The sequence below is a fragment of the Myotis lucifugus genome, unplaced genomic scaffold, assembly GCF_000147115.1.
Source record: "Myotis lucifugus unplaced genomic scaffold, Myoluc2.0 scaffold_11, whole genome shotgun sequence".
NCBI lineage: Eukaryota > Metazoa > Chordata > Mammalia > Chiroptera > Vespertilionidae > Myotis > Myotis lucifugus.
Window position 1 is genome coordinate 6,896,188 of NW_005871059.1, and position 24,071 is coordinate 6,920,258.

Below are 24,071 nucleotides of genomic sequence, written 5' to 3' on the forward strand. Positions count from 1 at the left end.
TAGAAAAGAGCAAACAATTAAAAAGCAAAATTCTATATGTAATTAAGAAATAAAAACAAAGTTTGCTTGTGTGATATAACTAAAACTATTCTTACATGCTCATTTTAGAAGACTGGAAAGAATACACTCAGATTATAATAGGCATGTGTGTGGCAGTAGTAGCTAGCATTTATTGAGTGCTGCTGTGCCCAAGTGCTTTACATATATTAATGTACTTAATTTTCACGACAATGTGAGAAAGTAGGCACTAGTACTATCCCTACTTTATTGAAAATGAAAATGAGACACAGAGCAGCTTAGCAATTTGCCCAATATCACACAGCCAATAGGTGGCCACATTTACATTTAAAACCACATCATCTGATATGGCATCAACCACTCCCTGATATGGTATCACCCCAAGAGAGTGCTGTTAAAATTTTAAATCCTTAGGAGTTTTTTTATTCTGCTTTTCAAATATTGTGTAAAATATATCAGGGTATACGTGATACCTAACCCACTTTAGAGATAAAAGGCTTATCTCAGAGATATAGAAACAGCGAACAGACTGTCATACCTCAGAGGGATAGCAGAGGAGGGGCTGGGGGGAAGAGATCAACCAATGAATGCATATGCGTATATGCATAACCCATAGACACAGACAATAGCTTAGGCCTGGGGGTAGGGAGGGGGGTGGGAGAAGTCAATGGGGGAAAAGGGGGACATGCTTAATACTTTCAACAATAAAGATTTTTTTAAAAAGATAATTCACAAAGAAACAAAATGGCCAATAAGTAAGTGAAGAAATGTTTACCTTCATTAGCAATTAAACAGATACAAATGAAATCCATCTATCATATTGGCCAATTAAAATAAATTCATAATATACTTATGTTGATTTTTTAAAAAAAGGCTTATCCCAAATGCCATTTTGCAATCCTTTCTTTTTGATGTTGTTTTGTTTTGTTAATACATTTTTATTGATTTCAGAAAGGAAGGGAGAGGGAGAGAGAGATAGAAACATCAATGATGAGAGAGAACTATTGATCGGCTGCCTCTTTCACATCCCCTACCAGGGATCAAGCCAGCGACCGGGGCATGTGCCCTGACTGAGAATCAAATGGTGACCTACTGGTTCATAGGTCGATGCTCACCCACTGAAGCACACCAGCTGGATGTAATACTTTCTATAATTGCAACAAGCTTGCTTTAAGAATCCCAGTGTGGGGATCCTTGGGAAGATCACCAGATCACTGCAGACAAGACTGAAATTCCAGCAATGAGGAAGAAGGTAGTAGAGCACAACCTTCACCAGCACAACTATGACAAGTCAGCAACAATTTGGTTCTCTGGAGCTTATACATCAATCAGTGTGAGGTCATCCAGTCCATACTCCTTACCTTACAAACAGATCAATTAACTGTACAAAGAAAGAGATTGATTTAATCAAGGTCACAGAGCTGGTTATATGCAGAACCAAGACTAGAACCTAACTCTTATCTGAGACTAAGGCATCCAGGTTTTCTAGAATTTATCTTTTTAGGGCATCCAGGTTTTCTAGAATTTATCAACTAAATTATGTTCCAAAAACCATAAAGGACCCTCAGGGGCCTGGGGGGCGGGGGGGGGGGCAACCTGCCACTCCCATCTACCCCCCACAAAAACTTGCTTTATAGAAAGCTCCCCCTGCCTGTCAGCTCTGCATTAAAGAGGGCAGTAATGCATTGTCACATTCCTAAAATGCACCTCCATCTAAGATATTTTCAGAAAGACTTCCAAGGCAAAAGGAAGGAAGGAGGGAAGGAATGGAGGGAGGGAAGAAGGCGGGGAGAGGGGGGGGAGGGAGGAGAGGTAGGCAGTCTTTAAATCAGAAACGAAACCAAGTATTAGCATGCTTTCAAGAACCCTTTACTTGGGCCCTTTTGGAGTGCTTAATCTGAAGAAAGCTTCCTGCTGCCAGAATCCATCTCGCAGAAAACTATCACCATCATTTCCTTAAATGGACATTTTTGTGCCAAACAGAAATGAACATGTTCTCTAAATAAAGGACAAGCTTGGAGAAGAAAAGGCAGTTGACAACCTAACACTGACATATATCTACATGACATTGGCCTTAGTCTTCTTATTTCATGTCTGACTGTTGAAAAAAATCAAGTACTGCCAGCCAGCTTTGGGGAAACACGGTAGTAGACGAATTTAGAGCTAAGCCATCAGTGCAAGAAGACGCAATAGTGATTAAGCTGTTATTTGACTTGGGGATTACACATTTGTTGAAAGCAATAAAAGACACAATTTTTTTTATTCACTCAACATGCATTTCCTGAACATTTACTCTGTGCCAGGCACTGTTCTGGCGACTAGCCAACCAACCCAAACAAACAAAAGACCTGCCCTCAAGGAGTGATGGCAATTAACTATAAATCTCAATGAAGAGGCAAGAAAGGACATGAAGGGATGGGACAGCATAATGGTCGTAGCATCAACGGACTGTAGACCCCTCTGGGGTCAGAAACTGCTAGAATCAGGATACAAGAGGGAGTGGACTAGCCAGGTAAGACGTGGTGGGCAGAACTTAAAATTTAGATTATGGAGGGGCTGCAGCCATAAATGATGACATGGTTGGCCAAGAGAGGTTCAAGAACTGAGAGAATAGTGTTAGAAGGATGAACTATGCTTACACTGAACTAACTAAAAGAAAAGTAACTTCTACAATGGGTGACAGTGAACCAGGAGCTAAACCCACGGAAAAATGAGAGTGATGAGGAAGTGGGCGACAGAATGGCAACTCAACAATGAGGGTTAGTTGGTGACACAATTTGATGACATAGAGGCGGTCTGATCCAGATGTGAACTGAGGAGCAAAGGGATCAAACACCACTGATCCCTCTGGGAGTAAGAGAGGGGTGGGAGAAAAGAGGCCCATGGGAGGCCATCAGGGAGCAGGGTCCTCAGGTGAGAACCACTACTCTAATTACTCCATGAGTAAAAGAGAGATGACTGGCCTATTTTCAAGTGACAAACACATCAACATTTTTGAAAAGTAAATTACCTTTCATGTTAGGAAAAATAAAGCATGTGATGCCCACTCCACCGGAGCTTGATGAAGCACAGGTTCCATTAATAATAATAAAAAAATCTGAACCAGAGTGTTAATTAGTAATTTATGTCTGATTATTTGCCACTTTTAGCAACAAAAGGGAAAGGTTTATCAACAAACTGGGTCAAACATGATCGGAAATTATGTCCTTCAAACCTGTGTCTACCCACCCTAATTCCAGCAATCAGGTATTTTGCTTGAATGGCTCTGAGACAACGGAAGCAACAAAAGGTTCAGAATCTGGGTTGTAGCAAGAGTGTGGGACCCTAATGCCAGAGTATCAGACTGCCAATTTAATTTCCATCAGAAAAGACGGAAACACTATAAGAAACGCAACCCTAATAAGGATCAACTTTTGATGGATCATAGACCTCCTTTGAAAATGTAATGAAAACTGTGAACACTTTCTCCCAGAAAATGTGCAAAAAAAATTCTGTACACATTGCATGCAGTAATCAACTTCAATAAGAAGTAAAAAAAACAAACAAAAACTATCTTTAAAATGTTAAGAAACTAATCAGCCATAGCTGATTTGGATCAGTGGATAGAGTGTTGGCCTGTGGACTGAAGGGTCCCAGGTTCAATTCCGGTCAAGGGCACATGCCTGGGTTGTGAGCCTGATCCCCAGTAGGGGGCATGCAGGAAGCAGCTGATCAATGATTCTCTTTCATCATTGATATTTCTACCTCTCCTTCCTCTCTGAAATCAATAAAAATATATATATTTTTTAAATGTTAAGAAACTAATCAAGTTAAGACAATTATTTCTGGAGGAAGAGCTAATAACTGTGTTGAGAACTTGAATTACAACATAATTTGAAAAACTATACGTCTGGTTAAAAATGCAAAACAAATCCCATGAAGGTAAAGTGTACAATGAGGCTTTAGCTGTGTTATGACTAATGGCTAACCATCTTTCAAAGTCTTTCTCCTCCTCCTTCTCCACCTGTGCCACTCTAGCATTTCTAACCTCAATTATTTTCTCAACTCTTACCTGTTCCCTGCCTCCCTCCAACTCTCCTCCCTTCTAAGGGGATCTTTCATACTGACAACCAAGTCATCTTACTGAAAAACAGTATCAAGCCAGTCATTAACCCACGTCAAATCCCACAGTGACTCCCTCCAGAGAAAAGATCACACCTCTTAGCTTACTTCAAAAGAGCTTTCAAAATCTGGCCCCAATCTCTCCCATCCTCTGCAAAGCCCCAGCTACACTCCAGCTACAGACTCAAAATGCATTGTTCTTCTGCAATGCCCTTCCTTCGCTGTCCACATGGCTGTCTCCTATGCATCCTTCACAGCATAGCTCCAATTACTTCCTCTTAGGGCCCTCTCATTCCCACCAGGGCAAGAATCTGTCTTTCCTCTTCCTATGTTCCCATGGCCTTGTGTGCACCAAGGATGTCTATTTGTGCCTCTCTTCCCAAGCAGCCTGACAGCACCTTAAGAACAGACACATGTCTTACTCACTGCTGAGCCCATCATTTAGCAAAAAAATTGAACAACCACCATTATATAGAAGCACATCTGATTTTTTTTAATCATGAAGGTACACCGTAAACCTTTATAGCGCAGTTACTGTTTGTAGCAACTAATCTACCTACTGGCATCAGAAAGTCAAATCAGGAAAGCATATACCCATACACAAGCAAAAAGAGGCAAAAATAGAAATAAAGCATGAACAGGAGGCAGAGATGAATTCTGGCTCGGTGATCAGGTGGTGAAATGTTTTGCTGAAGGTTGAAGGATGGAAGTTTCAAATTTGGGGGGCGGGGGAGAGTAGACACAGGGTGGGGAGGAGAAGTGGGGATGAAGAGAACAATCAATTGAGCACAGAAAACAAAGCAAGCCATCTTTGACAGGAGCTCAATAAAGGAATACTTCAGTGCTGAATATTTTGGTATGATCTTCTGGTTCAATGGGCCACAGTAAGAAATGCACCAACAATGCCATCACTCTCCTGACCCACTGCCACAGTTTTACCTTGGCTCAGCACAACCCGAGCTCTCCAAAACACAAGACAAAAGGGGGGAGATGCCCAATACCAAGATATCTACTAACTTTTGAAATTGTTTAAAGGGCAGTGTTTACAAGGAGAAATAATCTTCACTCTTTGACTAACACTCTCCTTGATTCTCTGAAATGCACAGACCACATTCTCTTTCATTCCGGGAGTCTTAAACCTGCCTCCTTTGTCCATAAATCAATGGCACTAAACATAGTTTATTAAAACTCCAGTTGCCAGGAACCTACTCACATGACTGAGTCAGAATCGCAAAGGGTGGTTGTGACATGCAGCCTGGGTTAGAAACTCCACATAGAAAGAGCCCAAAGCCTGACTTTCAAAATAAAAGCATATGCATACATCTATGTTATTACTGAATTAATATGGACATGATTCACACACAGCCTATCAGGAGCAAGAGAACCAACCAATTAGGATCAACTTCAAAATGCTATGCCCTGCCCCACCCCCAAACAAACAGTCTCCTCATGTAAAGATCATGCCAAAATATTAAAAAGAAAAAGGAATGGGGGATTTGAAGATGGCAGCGTAGGTAAACGCCTATACTCACCGCCTCCCACAACCACATCAAAATTACAACTAAAATACAGAACAACCATCATCCAAAACTGCTGGAAAACTGTCTGAATATAAGTCCTATAACTAGACAAGCAAAGAAGAAAGCATACTGAGACTGGTAGGAGGTGCGGAGACCCGGAACAGGCTGGTCTGGCACCCATGTGGGCCGCTTTTTTAATCGGGAGGGAGATCTTCTCTGCAGAGGCTGCCTGGAGCAGCAAGGGGGCCCAGCCCCACACCAGATCCCCAGCCCAGGGTCCCAGAGCTCAGAAAAGAAGTCCCTATGGGCAGTAAGAACAACGGGCTGTAAAAACCAGTGTGGATTGGGGCCCGGTGACACAGAGGCTGCTGGAGACCCAGCTGTTCCTCTTAAAAGGCCAGCAGCATGAACTGAACTTACACGGTCCTGCTTGCTCTGAGCTCCAGCACCAGGACGAGGCTCAGGAGATCACAGACACATACGAGAAGGAGCTGGATTGTCTGGCATCGGGGCAGGAACTTGGGGGTGGCTTTCTCCCAGACGGAGGTGCTCACAGGAATCATTGTTCCTTTGCTGGGACCTACCTGGTGGCAGGGCTGACTGGCAGCCATTTCTGTTTGCTCCACTCTGCTGTGGTGATTCCCTAAGACACCGCCTCATCCAATTTACAACCTCACCCAAGCTGTGTGCAGCAGCTTTTGCATATGAATGGCCTCTCCTTGCTCAGGCTAAAATATCTCCAACAAGCTTCAGCTGGGTCAGGGAACTTCAAACCTATCAATAAAAGGCCCAAGACCCAGCACCAGCACCAGCCTGCCTTGCTTCATAGCTGGGCCTCACCTGGGTACTTTCAAACCTAAGAGAGAAATCTGAAGATCTCTCTGTAGCTCCTGCTGGGTGGCCTCAGGCAGTGGCTGACTTTGCACCTCCCTGGAGACCCAAGAGCCAGTGTACCTAATGGTCAGTGTCAGACCACACCAGATTACAGCTCTACACATCCATAAGCAACACACTCAAGGGAAAGACTCAGTGAGTACCAAAGCCCCACTGAAGCAAGTCCTGCTCCATAGGGCTATCTCCTACACAGCAGCTCTCCCACTGTAGTCACAGCTGTTCCTCACAGCCAATGGGCCTGGAAGTCAATTCCTCCCAGTGACACCAACAGCAATCAAGTCTCAACTACAACAGGACTGCGCTTACAGCCCACAAAGGGGTGCACCCAGAGCTCCCAGTTCAGGTGACTGGGGAGGCTGAGCCACTGGGCCCTACAGAACACCTACTACACAAGGCCATTCTACCAACTCAAGGAGACATAGCAACACTATCCAATACATAGAAACAAACACAGGGAAGCAGCCAAAATGTGGAGACAAAGAAACATGTCACAAATGAAAGAAATAGAAGAAAGCAAACTACTGGATATAGAGTTCAAATCCACATTATAAGGTTACTCAAGAATCTTCCAGAAAGCTCCAAAAAAAAAAAAGGAAAAGGACCAGTCAGAAATTAAGCATACATTGACTGAAATAAAGAATAATATACAGGGATTCAAGAGTAGAGTAGGGAATTCTAAGAATCAAATCAATGATTTGAAATATGAGGAAGCAAAAAACACCCAACCAGAAGAGAAAAAAGAAAAAAGAATCCAAAAATATGAAGATAGTGTGAGCACCAATCAGCACTGGTTTTTACAGCCCATAGTTCTTACTGCCCATAGGGATTTCTTTTCCCAGCTCTGAGACCCTGGGCTGGGGATCAGGTGTGGGGCTGGGACCCCTTGCTCCTCCTGGTGGGACAACTTCAAGCATACCAACATTTGTGTTATGGGGGTGCCAGAAGAAGAGAGAGAGCAAGATACTGAAAACCTATTTGAAGAAATAATGACAGAAAACTTCCCCTACCTGGTCAAAGAAATAGACCTACAAGGCCAGGAAGAACAAAGAATCCCAAATAAGGTGAACCCAAAGAGGACCACACCAAGACACATCATAATTAAAATGCCAAGGGCTTCCCTGGTCTGGTAGCTCAGATGATTAGAGCATCATCCCAATGCACCAAGGTTGTGGGTTGGATCTCTCTCACTCTTGCTCTCGTGCCCGCTTCCTTTCTCTCTCTCAAATCAGTACAATTAATTAATTAATTAACTAATTAAAAATGCCAAGGGCTAAAGACAAAGAGAGAATCATAACAGCAACAAGAGAAAAACAGTTACCTACACGGGAATGACCATATGACTGTCAGCTGATTTCTCAACAGAAACAATGCAGGCCAGAAGGGAATGGCAAGAAATATTCAAAAAGTGATGAATTGCAAGGACCAACAAACAAGATTACTCCACCCAGCAAAACTATTATTTAGAATGAAGGTTAGATAAAGAGCTTCACAGACAATAAAACCTAAAGGAGTTCGTCACCACCAAACCAGTATTATATGAAATGTTGAAAGGTATTCTTTAAGAAGGGGAAGACGAAGAAAAAGAAAAAGATCATAAATATGAACAACAAAATGGCAAAAAATACCTATCAACAATTGAATCTAAAAATCAAAATAAACGAATAAGAAATCTAATGAACAGAATAAACTGGTGAATAAAATAGAATCAGAGGCATGGAAATGGAACATACTGATGATTCTCAGAGGGAAGGAGGTTGGGGGTGGGAGGAGATTAAACAAAGATCTTATATGCATATATGCATTACCTATGGACACAATAGGGTGGCAAAGGCCTGGGGCAGGGTGGGAACCAGCTGGAGGAAGGGGCATCGGCTGGGGAAAGAGAGACATCTGTAATAATCTCAACAATAAAGATTTTTTTAAAAAGGAATGGAAGAAATTTGCAAGTATCAACACCATGGAATTAGAAAAGTTCTAAACAGATAATACTTTTTCAATTACAGCACCGTGTTTATTGCACAGTTGTACCACTTTAGAGACACAAAGTGATGTTTTCTATTGGATTCCCCTGCTACATCAGAAATGTGATTATGTGTTCTTTTCTTCCCTTTCACAACAATTTGTTTCATAATTAAATGTAAGAGTTATTGAACTAGACAGAAATCATAACAACTAAACCGACCACCCACCCACCAAGAAAAGTTCACTTGAAAATATCCACCTATGAGATGTTATTCTCACACTTTACACTTTGAGCTCAATGGCTATGATGGACAGAATTGATTTTTCTTAAAGAAACTGAATTCTCTAAACTGATGCGAGGTTTTACCACCCCCCAACCTTAAGCATAGCTGCCAAATGAGCACATGCAAACAATTCCCCCATTCCCTAGGCCAGGAGCACAGGCTTCTGACAGAGACCGACGGGCTGCAATCAACCTCGGTATTTGGCTGTGCAAAAGGTGCATGTAAGCCTCCGGCAGCTGGCATGTGCATGTCCAGGGGCAGAAGAAGCAAAAGTGAAAAGGCTGGGTCTGAACTGGATTTCTCAGCTCACCAACCAGCATTTTGAGAGTAAATACATATGTATTTAAAAACCCACACCAACTCACATGCCAAATACCAAATTGAGTGTGTTTATTAGTATACAGTTATGGTAAAAAAAAAATAATAATAATATAGCAAACACCTCTGCCTCTACAGACAGCTTCGGCAGGGTATGAGGGGGGTCGTCTAGCCAATACATCTGAAACCACCTGAGTATCCTTTCACGATTAAATTTTAACTATTATTTACAACTGCTTCAATGACCTTACATGTTCCCTTGTTCCCTGAAAACCATCATATCAGCATGTAGTTCAAACGTCTGGCCTCAACGAAGGTTCAATAAAATTGAGTTTTCCATTCTGTCTATATAATTAATGTACTTTCACTGCCTAGAACAGTCTCAGCAATTCACATTTTTCCGATCATGTACGGATCACCTACCAACCTTTCACAACCATAGTAACAAGTCAGGGGAATCACATTTATATAGAAAACTTTTCTATGATTGCACTATTTCAGCACAATGAGGAAACAACACGGAGAAGATGTTACAGGCATTACGAGAATAGCTGCTCAACTCTGTCAGAGTTGAGTTTCCATCAGGGTTACTTGTCCCTCACCACAAATCCCCAAGGCTCATGGAAAAAAACCAAACCTGTTCAAAGACCTTCCTTCAGAGCACAGGTATTCCAGCCATGCAAAGCTTCAGAAAAAAAACAAACAAAAAACCCCTAATTTTTACAGTCCCTTAAGCTCTTTAGAAAAATCCCCACTGATATTTTTTTAAATGAAAGAGAAAGAAGCAGACCAACGACTCCCTAAATACAACTTAACCACTGTCCTTCATAAAGAAAGGCTTCTGAAAGATAAACAAACATGATAATCTTCCTCATAATTTTCATAAAACTGAATCTTGCTAAGCAAGCTTACTTTATCACAAATATAGCATCTTTTTAAAAGGCTTGCAGTAAATGTAACCAGGTATAATATTCCGTCTTAAATAATTCACTTTCTTTTTATTTCACTCGCCTCTCTTTTCTCCCTTCCCCCTCCCCCACCTCTTACCAACTCTTTCAACCCACAGATACCCATCTGGGCATCAGACCAGGACTTAAACTGTGCCAAATCGCAGTGCATCTGAAATCCTCTACCTTTTTTCACCAGCCAGTGAAAAGCCTTGAGCAGCAGTCGGAAGAAAAGAGAAGGGAGAATTCACGTCAGAAACAGATGATCAGTTTCTCTACCTTCCACCCAGAGGACTGCCTGTCCTCTGGTATTTTCCCCTTTGCTAACTCTTGACAGAGAATGACAAAGACCAGAGCCAGGGAAGGCCAGGACAGGTCTGGGAGCAGCAGGTCGTATCTCCTACAATTTGGCCCTCCCTTGGCAGCACTACGATGACAACTGGGGGCCCAGGAAGGCTCTCCCTCACAGCCTGGAGTCCCAACCTTGGTCACCATAAAGGAAGAGGCAGAGGCACGTATAAATCCAGCTCATACTGTGAGAACGTTGTAAGCAATAGATTTAGGCTCCCAATGAAGAAGAATTCCACAAGCAACAAAATAAACGACCTTGTAAACTAGAAGACTCAGCACTATGTGGAGGTCAAAGGCAGGGTTTCTGGAGTCAGATCTCCTGAGCTCTAATCCCAGATCTGGCACTTTCTAGCTTTGTAAGCCTTTTTTCATTGAATAAACATTCATTGCTCACCTACTATGAGCTAGCAGTTTGGTCTCTGTACCTTTGGAATTAAATTCTAGTGGGAAGTACATTAATAAATACACAAAACAAGAAGAGTGCCAGATAGAGATAAGAACATAGAGAAAATTTAAATATACTGATGCAGTCAAGAGTGACCAGGAGAGCTACTTTATTTTCCTTTTTAATCCTCACCAGAGGACATGCTTTAGAAAGAGTAAGAGAGAGAGAGAGAAACATCAATGTGAGAGAGAAATATGGATCGACTGCCTTCCTTACATTCCCTGACTGGGGATCAAACCCTCAACCCAAGTATGTGCCCTGACCGGGAATCGAACCAGCAGCCATTCAGTGCACAGAGCGACACTCAACCAACTGAGCCATCCTAGCTGGGCAAGGGAGACCTACTTTCTAAAGATCTATCTAGGAAGATCTCTCAAACATGGCATTTACATCTAAATCTAAATGATAGCAAGGAGCCCATCAGACAAAGACAGGTGTAAAAGGGATGTGCAAAGGCCCTGAGATCAGCACAACTGGGCCTTTGGAGAACTAGAAGGAAGGCCAGTACGGTCAATTACTTCTGTGTGGCTCACATTTGTCATCTGTAAAACAGTCATTGTGAGGATGAAACTCTTGACACCACATCTGCACACAGTCTGTGTTCAATAAATGTAAATTGCTAGGATTATCATCCTCATCATCATCACCAATGAGATACCATCATTGGAAGTGTGCAAGCAGAGGCTGGGTAACCACCTTGCAGGCATGGCTGAGTTATATGGCCTCTAAAATTCTCTCAGCAATTAGGTCCTCAGCAATTAGATCCCAAAAGGTGGAAGAAGAAAGGGTAAAATTGTTATACGCAGGCTTCCTACCCAAGGTACTTAAAGAACACATTGAATCATGCAACAATGTGGCGCTTACCTGACTAACTCATTCAATAAATGGCCCCTTCCCACCTGAGCGTCTATGATTCGAATCCCCAGATTGTCAACATCCCCACAGGTAGCCAGCTGACACAATCTCTTTAGCCCTGAGCGCTACCCTGGTTAGGAGGCTCTCAGTTAAAACTTAACCACAACAAAACTGAGAACATCAGAAAAGGATGCCTTGTTCTATATTACCAGCTTTAACATGTGTTAGCTATTGATAGGATGAAGTAGCAATGAGCATATTCTTTGACTTGACATGCATCCCAAACCATTGTATTATTTCATGTTTAAAATGTTCCAAACAGAAATGTACACATCACAGACTCCATTGGCTATGTTTCCACTAAAAACAAACAAACAACTCTATATCTTGGCCTACTCTCTCACAATATTTACTAATTTGGTAAGCTTTCTGAAGCCCACTAATGCAGGCTGTGAAAGATGCAGTTACTGATGACAAACGACGTAGGTGTGTTTAAGTTAGGAAAAGAAAGGTCTCCGTTTACCCCACCTCAAGCTCTTAATAATTAAAGGTCATATTATTTCAAGTTCTTTTCTAACGTTCATTCAAATCTAAGGTAAATGTGGTACAACCATAAAGAAATATATGGGGTCATATATCCCCCATATAGAGTTAATGGGCTAATTGGTATACACATTTTCATCATCTACCCTTGATAATTTCATATGTCTGTTTAGAAGGTGGAAATAACATAAAAAATGTAAAACTTCATACACATCTTAAAGGCAAATAATAATGAATGAGGGCAATATAAATAATCCCAATAACGTGATGTAAAATGCACAAATATTTTTGTTACACCAGGCTTTTAGTTCCCAAATTCAAGTATTTGGGAAGGAATGAGAATGGAAGAATCTTGATAAACCAAGAGATTAAATTAATCAATTTACTCTCAACTTTAGTTTTTCCCACCCTAATCTTTTCTCCTTCCCCCATATCCAATCTCCAAAAGGAAGAAATCTAGAGAAGCAGATTAGATTTAAAATTCTTCCATCGGAAAACATCCCTTTAAAACAATGAGAAAGCAACAACTTAAGCATAGAACATGTCCAAGAAGGATCTTTTAAAAAAAAAAATGCATTATATGTGGATGATTCCTTTGAATGAATCTGAACTAAAAATACCTATTCAATATGTATATTTTGGTATACCAAAAGACATTATCACTGTATGCTAATATTTACCTTAAAAGAATCAAAACTGTGCCTTTCAGAAAGCAGAATTGGGACTAACAGGCCCATTCAAATCCAAATTTATCTACTGGCTCTTGCAACATAATACAGCCAAAAGAATGTGATTCATATCTCAGCTATGCAACAGCTAACTTTTCAATGTGTTTTGAAGTAGGTGCCACCAAGCAAAAAAAATGTAACAGTCAGAGCCTTGGCATTGAAACACTCTAAGCAATTTGAGAGCCTTTAAAAATAAGAACTAAGTAATACAGGCTCATTGAAGAACTTTAGAAAATACATACGAGCAAAGAGAGAAAAATAATAATCCCAAAATGCCAAGGTTAACACTATTAACATTGTAGTGTATAATCTGCTAAATTGTTTTTAAAAAATAATTTTCACCTAACTGAATTCATATTGCATATATTTTTACTTGACAATGTCAAGAACACATTTCTATGCATATATATAGATATATACATATCAATAACATATTATGAATGTATATTCTTCTGCTTTATGAATATACCTAATATGATGAACTCCACTGAGATTCTCTACAATCAGTTCAGAGGCCCTACACTAAATGAACAGAGTAGGCTGACCACTATTTCCTAAAATTATTTGTCTTTGGCATCCTTTTTTAATTAGAACTTAGGCTCTTTTCAAAATACTTAGGGAAATTATGACTTAACCAGTCCTCAATACTGTATTTTTATGGTGTTTCTAATTTTTTTCCTTTTATAAAAAATGTTGTGATCAACTTCTTGCTTGTGCATTTCTGTGTATTTTAGGAAATAACTCTAAAAATAGGGTTAATAGGCTAATTGGTATACACATGTTAAAAACATGTGATGATTTCTGCCCAACAGTGTATGAGAATTGTAAGTCTTTCTAAATGGTAATTTTTAATTTAAAAAACAATTTGGAAGCTATGTGCACTCATCATATATGCTTAGCATTTCGAAACTTATTCAATTACTTTTTATGGGGATGGTTAAAGCACATAGTTATAAATATCAAAGGTCTTACTGTAATAGAGGTTGACTCAGACAACTATTTAAGAATATATCTCCTCGGGAGGGGAGTAAGAGATCAACCGAAGGACTTGTATGCATGCATATAAGCATAACTAATGGACATAAGACACTGGGGGGTAAGGGAGGGTAGGGGAGTGTCAAGGGCGGGGGGGAAAAAAAGGACACTTATGTAATACCCTTTGTAATACTTTAAGCGAAAAATAAAAAAATATTAAAAAAAAAAAAAAAAAAAAAAAAAAAAAGAATATATCTCCTCACAATTTATAGAACATGACCAGCATGGATATGTTAAATTGTCTCACTTTCACTTTCCTCTGTGTTACATTTACATAGTCTGGATATATATTCTTAAGAAAATATTAATAATCCCTTATATCTACATAATATTTTATATTACTAAAATATTTAAAACAAAAAGAATTTTTGAGAAAAAAATACCCTCAGATGTTTAAAACAGGATAGTAAGCTTTAATGTACCTAAAGATCCTTCAAGCTCCACAGTAGTCACTACAAATTTAGAGCCAGGACTGGTATAACCAAAATCTTTACCAATCAACCAGTTCCAGTACCACAGAAAGAAATGTGTATCTTAAGTGTGTATGTCTATTAATTTAGAGCTGATTTTCAGTGCATATTTCTGCAGCTTCATGTCCTGAGAAATAAGCTCCTAAGATAATATAAACATGATACATGGAGCAAAACAGGTTGTATATTCCTTTTTTTATCTTAAAGTGACACTGGTTATAATTTTATACCTGAGACTAACTCTCAAGGTTACTTAAGTATAGTGTTCACACCCAGGGTAGAGTTCTGTGTAATTTTCAAAGCTCAAACAAGCCCAGCCTACTCAAAAATATCTCCCCTTGAGCCTGTCTCAAAATCATATTTGAAGCTTTTTTTAAAATATAGAATTTATTATTCAATAGGTATGGAGAGGAGCCAGTGCATCTGCATTAAAAAAAAAAAAAAAAAGCCTTCCCAGTTGATTCATTTGAACAGCGACAGCGGAAAAGCACTTGGTTACATAAAAAGACTGGGGGTGTAGAGCAGTATCTTAGGTCCCCAATTTAAATGTTCAGATGAAAACCATTAATCTGTCTTAGTCCGGTTTATTAGATTACCTAGGTGAAAACTGTACCTTGAGAAGGTTCATAAGAAGTTTCAAAGATGGAAACAGAGGTAAGAAACCTGTAGGCCTAGCCCTGGCCACCAAAAGGAATCAGAGTAAGGACATATGTGATCGAAGCAAAACTACAGAAGATCCATCCTGCCAGAAACAACGGCACCTCCTACTTTAAGCATATAATCCTTTCAACTTCATAAAATAGGCTGAAAAGGGAAAACATGCTCAGCTATATTTTTGTGTTGAAAGGGGTTAGTCTGATAAAAGCACATCATTCAACTACTGGTCCCAGTGTAACTAAACAATGCCAGTCAGCACAGGATGAGATCAAACTGGGCTGAGAAATTCAAATAGGACAGTCAGAGACACTATGTTACCTTTTATAATATAATACTCCTTTGTCAGAATTATATTTCTCAAAAGAAATTTGTCTCACAAGAACAGTGCAACACAAGCCAAAAAAAAAATTTAAAAAAAAACACCCTATGTCTTCTAAGTAGTTTATGCATATAAACCTGGCATTTTCTTAGGCTCCCATTACTTACCAGATCGGGACTTAATGATGTCACTAAATTCGTTCTGCCCGTCATCAGGCCTGGCCTCATGTTCTCCATACTTGGCCATCTTTGCTGAGTTTCAGTAAAATCCAAACACTTTACTAAATCCTCTTTTTTTTTTTTAAGACATCAATACCTAAAGAGAAAAGGGAAAGTATGGACTTGAAAAAAAATAAGTATATACACATGTAATACATATAGTCATATACAGTTATATATCATCACCATTTATTCGGGAAATATTTATTCAGTGCCTGCTATGTATAAGGCACTGATCTGGGAATGGGGATATGACTATCAAAGAGACACAGCCTCTGCCATCATGAAGTTTATAGATACTAAGCAATTAATTATACAATGAATTATTCTGATATGCTACAAACATACAAAGGAGAAGCACAGAGTAACATCATGATAGAGCAGAGGAATCTAACCTGCCCTGGGCAATTAGAGAAGCCTTCCTTGAAGAAGTGACATTTGAGCCAAGTTTTCAAAACATGAGAAGAATTTAATTAGGTAATCCTTGATTGAATTCAGAATTTTTCAAAACACACAATTTGGGATAATTTGGAAAAATCTGAATTTGGGCGATATATTAGACCAGTGGTTCTCAACCTTCCTAATGCCGCGACCCTTTAATACAGTTCCTCATGTTGTGGTGACCCCCAACCATAAAATTATTTTCGTTGCTACTTCATAACTGTAATTTTGCTACTGTTATGAATCGTAATGTAAATATCTGATAGGCAGGATGTATTTTCATTGTTACAAATTGAACATAATTAAAGCATAATGATTAATCACAAAAACAATATGTAATTATATATTCAATATGTGTTTTCTGATGGTCTTAGGCAACCCCTGTGAAAGGGTCGTTCGACCCCCAAAGGGGTCGTGACCCACAGGTTGAGAACCGCTGTATTAGACAATAATATTGTATCAGTGTGAAACTTCTTTAATATTGGTTAATGGTTGTGTCCTTATGCAAGGAAATGTCTGATTGTAGAAGACACATGATGAAATAGTTTGCAATGAAGTATGATAATATCTTCAACTTAAGTTCAAGAAGGACAGCATATATCTGTCTATATATGTCTATCTATATGTCTATGTATAAATGTACACAAATACTAGTATACACATAAATACACAGAGAGAGACATATGAAATATTAGAAAGTGACAAGTAGGGAATGTAGTTAAAGAATACATGAGTGTTTAGTCTTATATTCTTTCTAGTGTAATATTACAGACAGAAAATGACTGTGGCCTAAACCAGGGAAGATGGAAAGAAAATGGGTGGATATGTGGGATGTTTAAATACTAAATAAAGAAGGTGCATAGGATTTGGGAACTGGCTGGATATGAGAGGCTCAGGATACTAAGGGACAAAATGACTGCCCAATTTGGCTTGCGCAATTGAGTAGAGGGCGAGTTACTCACTGAGCTGGGGAGTTCTGGAGGATAAGCCTCTGCAGGAAGAAATAACGAAAGTAGTTTGGATTTGCTGAGTTTGAGGTGCCTCTGAAATATATATGTGGAAATAACAAAAAGCAGTTGGGTATTCAGGTCTGATCTCAGGAATGCTTTCAATTACATATAAATCTTAATAGTTATATGTTATGTCATTTTAGAAGGTACATCATATGAATTCTGCTGGGTACAGATATCACTCAATAGAAATAATTTTAATTTTTAGTAATTAATTAGTCATAAGCATCTTTAGAATTTAAAGAACTAAAGATTCTGTCCTACAATGCCACCTTTTCTTTAAGAATATTAGACTAGTACATTGCCCTAATACCTTCTGGAACACACTGCCCCCAAACACCCAGATAGATTCAGAATTCAATCAGCCACTTGGCTCTATCCTAAGAGTCCCTTAAGGAGACCCCAAATGCAAAATAAATAAATTAATCATTTCATTAGGAATATAACAGGCAACACTTCCAAATATTAATCTGTGAAAAATGGATGATAATTCACATACTAGTATTACAACATTTATCAGAACCAGAGTTTACTGCTAGCTAGGATTAGACATCTCAATTCTTAACTCAAGGATGCATCATATGGTATTGTTATTTTATAATATATTTCATTTTGTATATTATATACTATTATTTTATATATATTACTAGAGTCCCGGTGCACAAATTCATGCACGGGTGGGGTCCCTCGGCCTGGGTGGCAATCGGGGCCGATAGGGGCATCTTGCCCAGTCCCAATAAGGGCTCATCGGGACTGACCGGCCAGGGGAAGGGACCACGGGAGGTTGGCTGTGGGAGCGCAATGACCACCAGGGGGCAGCTCCTGCATTGAGCATTTGCCCCCTGGTGGTCAGTGCGCATCATAGCAACCAGTAGACTGGTCGTTCTGTCGACCAGTCATAAGGGTCACTTAGGCTTTTATATATATAGAAGATTTTTGTGATATGTAATATTCAAGGAAACATCATGTTATTTCATAATAATATAAATATGTTATATGTAATAATTGTTATATTTTTATCCTTATCAGTCAGAAAAAGGGTGTGTTATAATAATAAAGAGATCAAAATTACCTTAGAAAAAAGTTTTGTGTTGAAGCAGATGAAAACTGTGGTAGATTCCTAAAGTTGTAGGAACAATGTACTCTCCAGTAGGGAGGAAAATGTGGATTGTGGGTCATCAGTCTGCCAAAATTTATGAGTATAAAAAAGTTTTACATTTTTTTATATTGCTCTACTACTGTTAAGACTTTAGGTATTATTATGTGGTTACATTTCCTTTTGGGGGTACATGCCTATAAAGATTTGCTGAATTCTTAAGTGCATTTTATTATATTCAAAAACCAAAAACTTTGTTCAGAGGAATGCATATAAAATTTTATTACAGAAAATCAAGTTTGCCCAACAAAATTCTCTTAACCGGAAAGTAACTATTCCCTTTGAGAAATATTTCTAATGCTCTCCATATAACTGGTCTTAGCCAAAGGTCTTCACTTCAAAGCTTCCCAAAGATCTATCCTACTCCGTAAAAAAAGTGAACTCTCTACACAGGACTTTAATTCCTTTTCACATAAATATTTGCTGATTGTAACATTTTATTTTGCCACTCTCCTTAAGATAATTTCTCAAATTTTCCTTGCTTGATCATCAAAATCCTTTACATACTACAAAGATACAGAAGAAAGGGGGATAGATCAGAGGACAAGGGAAGAATGGGAAGAAGGAAGAAACAGGTCTAGCCACCAACTTCCACTTGTTGCCATGAATGGCAGGGGACTCCGGGTTGAGTAACATGGCAAAAAAAGATACCTTCTTCTAAATCGATAAATGCTGCAGTGGTTTATAATCGGTGGTCAGGAGACAGAATGGAAGTTTCATCACTAACAATGTGCCTTAAGGTGGCCCTCCATTTTCACATCTATGACAGGGAGGGAAGGCCATCTTCCACACACAGCTAGTTGAGAAATAGAAGAAATGAGTGGGATATTGCTTTAGAAGTTTTAAGCCCTTTACAGTCATTGTAGCTTTTATTGTTATTTATATGTAATTTATTGTTACCATTGCCCTATGTTTCTGTGCCCTGATAAGGATGTTCGCAAAGGTTAGCCAGATCTTCTCACTGAAACCAATACACTCAACTCGAGGTTCACCAACATTTTCCTGGGAACATGTCTGGCTGTCCTATGGACCTGAAGCCATGAGTGTGTGTCAGTCAATAAACCAACCTGGGGTGAAAGCATAGGGGATGGCCTTCCAAGGAAAGTTTTAATTTCAAAATAATATGGGAATTACACAATGTAAGAATATAAAGATGTTCAACAATGCACAGTTTTGATGGAAATGTGATGCTGATCCTTGGGCAGAAAGTATTCATTCATTTACCCTGGCGACCCAAACCCTAGCTAGAGTTACGGCGAAGGGAAGCCCAGGGGGAAGGAGTTTGCCACTGGGCTCGATACATAGTAAAAGACACCACCCAGCGCCAAGAACTGCCATTCACTCTCGGAAGTGCTCCAAGGGAAGGTGAATACTACAGTGATTAATACTGTTTACAGGGCAATAAATTGTATGTAAACACCCAAAGGGAAGTTAAAGAGCTGTCTCATCGGGCCCATAAATAAGGGGAATGGCTGCGTAAGCCCGGGCCCTCGCCGCCGCCGGGAACTCCGGAGGCTGAAGCCCCCACGAGCTTCGCATTCCTCCAGCTCCCGCCTGGCCCGCAGCACCATCCGCCCGCCGACGGCGTCCCCCGCGCCCTCCAGCAACCAGCCGGACGGGCCACCCCGACTTCCTGGGGCCCGTGCAAGTTACTGAGCTATGGATGCGGCTGCTGTCGCCAGGCCAAGGGGCGGGGAGCTCCAGTCAGGTCCCGTGGACCAGGGACTCCCCCAGACTCGTGCCCTCGGGGCCGCAGCTACCGTGCCACCGACACCCCCGAGAGCCGCGTGGGAAACTGACCCGCGAGGCCCTGGTGACCCAGGCGACCAGATGGCTGGGGAAGAGGAGGCTCACCCCGGGAATCCCAGAAAGGGGCGCCCTTAGGTTAGACCCCGGGCTCCCGTTCGATGTAAAACAAATTGCGGTCCGCGGGCTCCAGGAGGTCGGCACGTTTCCTCCTTCCCTAGAACAAGTCCCTTTCCGGGTCTGGGGGGAAAGTCTCTTTTAACAGCGTGCCTTCTAAAAGTTGCACAGCCTAAAATCCGTGCTTTGAGGGGGTTGTACGTGGCCTTGGACAACCAGAACCTCGGATCCGGGGCCAAAGGTAGGGCATGAATGACCTTACCAGCTGCAGAAAGAGATGCCAAGAGTCCGGACCACGCACCGCCCCCTCTCCGGAGCCCCACCCTCGCGAGCAGCGCCGGCCCGGAGGTCTGCACGTTTCCTGTCAGGCAGACGGCTGGGAACTGCTCCCCAGCCCGCCGACCACGCCACCCTCTCCTAGCGGACACCTCCGGCCCCGCCCTCCCCGGCCGGGGCGTGTGTGACAGGCCACGTCCCCTCCTGCCGATCACTGCCCTGCGCCCTTACCGCGCGAAGCACGGATTCGGGACTCTCACCCCGGCAGAAGGGGTTGGGGGCGCCCAGCGGCAGCCCGGGACCTGTCGGCGGAGTGAGGATCCTTCCCTACTAAACGGATCCCCAGGACCTCCTCCTCCTCCTTGCTCCAGGTGTCAGTCATTCTCTGCTCCGCCGCGGGGTAGCAGAACTCAGGTCCCCAGGAAAGTGTACGCAAAAGTTGGTTACATCTCAGCCTCGGGGTGGAGAAGGAGCCTCAGGGGAGCCCGTCCTCCCCGCAGCCCACGCCCGGTCCCCCCGGGGCCGCGGTCACATTACCCGGCGCGGCGCCTCAATAATGCATGGACTTACCTGCTCCCGTGACCGCGCGCCCGCCTCGCCTGCCAGCCGCCGCCGCGTCCCCAGCCGGCCGAGGGCTCGTTTGGATGTGTTTCGGGTCGCAGTGATCGCGGGGGTGGTGGTGTGCAAGCGTGAGTTCTGTGGTGCAACTTTAAAAAAGAAAAAGAAAAGAAATGTAGAGACCTAAACGTGGTCCGAGAGGGGAAAAGAATTTTGACACCCGATTAAAACTGCCCCTGACTTGTGCAACCTTCCTGCCCAGTAGTTCCGCCAAAAACAAAACAGTCCTAGTGCAAACCTGGCACGGGCGCGGAGCACCAAGTTTGCCAAACACCGGAGAGTTTTCCGTCTGCAGAAACGGCCCCAAAGCAGGGGGGCGCCGCTCCCGGCGGTTCCCCGATCGGCTGCGGGAGCCCCGGCTCCTCCTCGCCCCGCGCGGAGAAAGCCCGCGGCAGGCAGCGGCCGCCCGCTCTCCGCCGCCGAGCCAGGCGACTCCCCAACTTCGGGGCGAGCGGCTCGCTCCTCCCGGTTCCCCCTCCTCCCGCTCCCCGCCCGCAGGCCTGCCCCTTTGTTGGAGCGGAGCGCTGGAGGCAGAGGAGGAAGGGTGGGGCGCAGGATCGCTCCGTGGCGCCCCCCTGGGAACCGGCTCGCGGCCGGGCACCCCGGGGCGCGGTCTCCAGAGGAGGCGGAGGAGGAGGCCGAGCAGGTCCAGTTCGCCGGCCGCCGCCGCTCCAGCTCCCCGCCGCCTCCCGCGCCCCGCCGCCACCAGCCCAGCAACTTTGTTTCGGGAGATCAGCCCCTCTCGCCTCCCAGTTCGGCCCTGGCCCCAGCCCGGCCCAAGCGGCCACCGCCGGCTGGGCTCCGGGGAACGTGGCGCCCAGAGTCACCTGACCGCGTGCCCGGTCGTTGAGCGCCCGCCCAGCGCGCCCTCCCGGCCGGTGGCGGCCGGCCCTGCGCTCAGCTGGCCTGGGGCTGCGGCGCCCCCGCGGCTCCCGAAGTCAGGAGCTAGCCTCCCACAAGCACAATCCCCTGTACTCAGATTGTCTGAAAATGGGAGTCACGCCCCCTCCTCAGCCACACTGGCTAGTTCTGGTGATATTTTTCTCCTTTAGAGATAAATTCCCACTTGCTCCTCCACTCACTCCGTCTCAGTTGGCTGGCGTTCCTGATTTGTTGGCCCTACTTCCAAGGGTATACTAGTATTTATTTTGTGTAGTTTTCTTAGTGTCGTTTAAGTATTAAGAAAAACTTGAAATTTCGTTTTATATTGATTCATGCCTCCACATAGTGTTTATGCTGACCTTATTTTCCTATTTTTCCAATGTACACACACACGCAAACACACATACATCTATCATAGAGCCCATCTCAAGGCTGAGGGGTTGGTTAAAAATATCTGGGGAAAAAGGAGTTTGTGCTGTGTGTGCCTTTTTCTTATTCACATACTTCACTCCCCGTGTGTTTCTGTGATTCTTTTTACTTGATCATCATGCTGTGGAGGGAAAGAAAAAAAACAACCTAAGTTGCTAATTGGTATAAACAAAGAGGAAAGGTTGATTGATAAGCAAGCTCTGGGCTCTTGCTGGTTTAGTATTTTCAAGTTAGTAAAAATAAACCCTAGAGCCTTAAACAATTTTTTCAGAAAGAATGCACTAGCCTTTTATTAGTTACAAAGTGCAAGTTTCCCCAGTCCCTAACTGCTGTGGAGGCGTAGGAGGTCCTGAAAGATAGTCTTTCTTCAAGTCTCTAGTTTAACTTCCTTCCTTGAGGGTTTTTCTTCATATAATCCAAATAAAATCCAGAAGATTAATTTGAAATGGTTATAATTCATTCACTTTTTTTCATTCATTCATTCATTCATTCATTCAACAAGTGCCAATTTGGGGCCTGCCGGGTCTCCTGGCACTGTGAATGATGCAAGTAAAAATCCCATAGAGATCTTACCTTATAGAACTTCAAATCTAGTGAGATAAGGCATGTAAACAAGTAAGGCTATGCAAGATCAGCAATAAGTATCAAAAGAAAATGACAGATCAAGTGTTACTTGAGTCTGGCTGTATTAAGGGAGACTGTTGTTTCTTTGAACTGATAATTCTACAGACCCTTAAAAGCTCTCATTGGGCACTGTTATCTTGCTTGTTGAGTTCATGGAAACTCAGATTTCCTCCTTTAAAATAAAACCACATTGGAGTGTTTGAGGATTTTGTTACTTAAAATTATGTAAGTGAAAAGCACTTTGTAAATTGCAAAGTGCTACACAAATATTTAACTCCAAGTTTTTGAAAAACACCATCATTTGGGGACCTAGAATTTCTGAGTTTTTAAGTTCTGAGGGAATGTTTAGTTAAAATTTCCCCAAAGGCTGTAAGGAAAGGGTTATAAGGGACAGCAGCCACCATCTGTGCGGGAGTGACTCCACCCCATACTACAGCTTCAGTGGCTTATGGTGTGTTACCTGTGCTCAATCTGTTTCTAGCCCATTCCCCCTCATGCACAGACTTATAGTCTCTGTAGGCCCTGGACGAGAGAGAACAGAGAACTTCCTATTGATGAGATGACCATGAGGACCCAAGCAGGTCCTGTTCCCTGTGTCCTGTGTAAGTGGGGAAATCACACTTAATGGCAGATTCTGACCACCGAGGGCTACATTTCCAAAGAGCAGACAGTATCATCTTCCTCCGAAGCCTGAGAATGGAGTTGGGGGGAAGTGAGAGATACCTGCAACTAACATTCCACCTGCAGCTCACACGGCAGGGGCGTGGGCTTGCAATGACCGTGCTCAGTGGGGCTGTGTCTGCCCACTCCAAAGATCGATGTAGAGCCTTCAGAGAAAGTGATAGGAATGTGGCCCAGGGTCTACCAGTAACCCAACAGTCGTCACAGAACAGTGAAATTTTAAGAAAATTGAACTTCTATCACTGGCCTAAAGCCCTTGACATAGGAGAAAATCTTACGATATGAGTCGTGTATATGTAGATTCATATATAAAGATATATGCATATGTATGTATATATAATATGCAGAGAGACATGATTCTACATAGATATTGTTCATATATAAAGAACAGCATCCTAATACAAGAGCCAAAAAGGAAACTTTCTC

At 42.2% G+C, this 24,071-nt stretch overlaps 2 protein-coding genes across 2 annotated transcripts in view; both read right to left on the bottom strand.

Annotated features, from left to right (window-relative positions):
- Positions 1 to 20,523, bottom strand: part of UTRN (utrophin) — a 433,433-nt gene extending 412,910 nt beyond the window's left edge. The window contains 2 exon segments of the mRNA XM_023750172.1: positions 15,615 to 15,762; positions 20,398 to 20,523. Coding sequence (XP_023605940.1) covers positions 15,615 to 15,693 — 79 coding nt within the window. The 5' untranslated portion in view covers positions 15,694 to 15,762; positions 20,398 to 20,523.
- Positions 18,470 to 23,700, bottom strand: LOC111825017 (translation initiation factor IF-2-like). The gene is made up of 4 exons (XM_023750096.1): positions 23,688 to 23,700; positions 21,268 to 21,828; positions 20,982 to 21,118; positions 18,470 to 19,068 (listed from the first exon to the last, which is right to left on the bottom strand). Exons 1-4 carry the CDS (start codon positions 23,698 to 23,700, stop codon positions 19,033 to 19,035), a joined length of 747 nt encoding a protein of 248 aa, XP_023605864.1. The 3' UTR covers positions 18,470 to 19,032.
- Positions 23,701 to 24,071: the final 371 nt, after the last annotated feature.

Bases quoted from the DNA above. Each gene is read 5' to 3' on its own strand.
- LOC111825017 (XM_023750096.1), bottom strand. The intron at 21,119-21,267 runs GTTTGCACTAGG...TCTTTTTTAAAG, and splicing joins GTGCTCCGCGCCCGTGCCAG to TTGCACCACAGAACTCACGC. The intron at 19,069-20,981 runs GTAAGTCCATGC...TTTCTCAACTAG, and splicing joins GCGCGCGGTCACGGGAGCAG to CTGTGTGTGGAAGATGGCCT.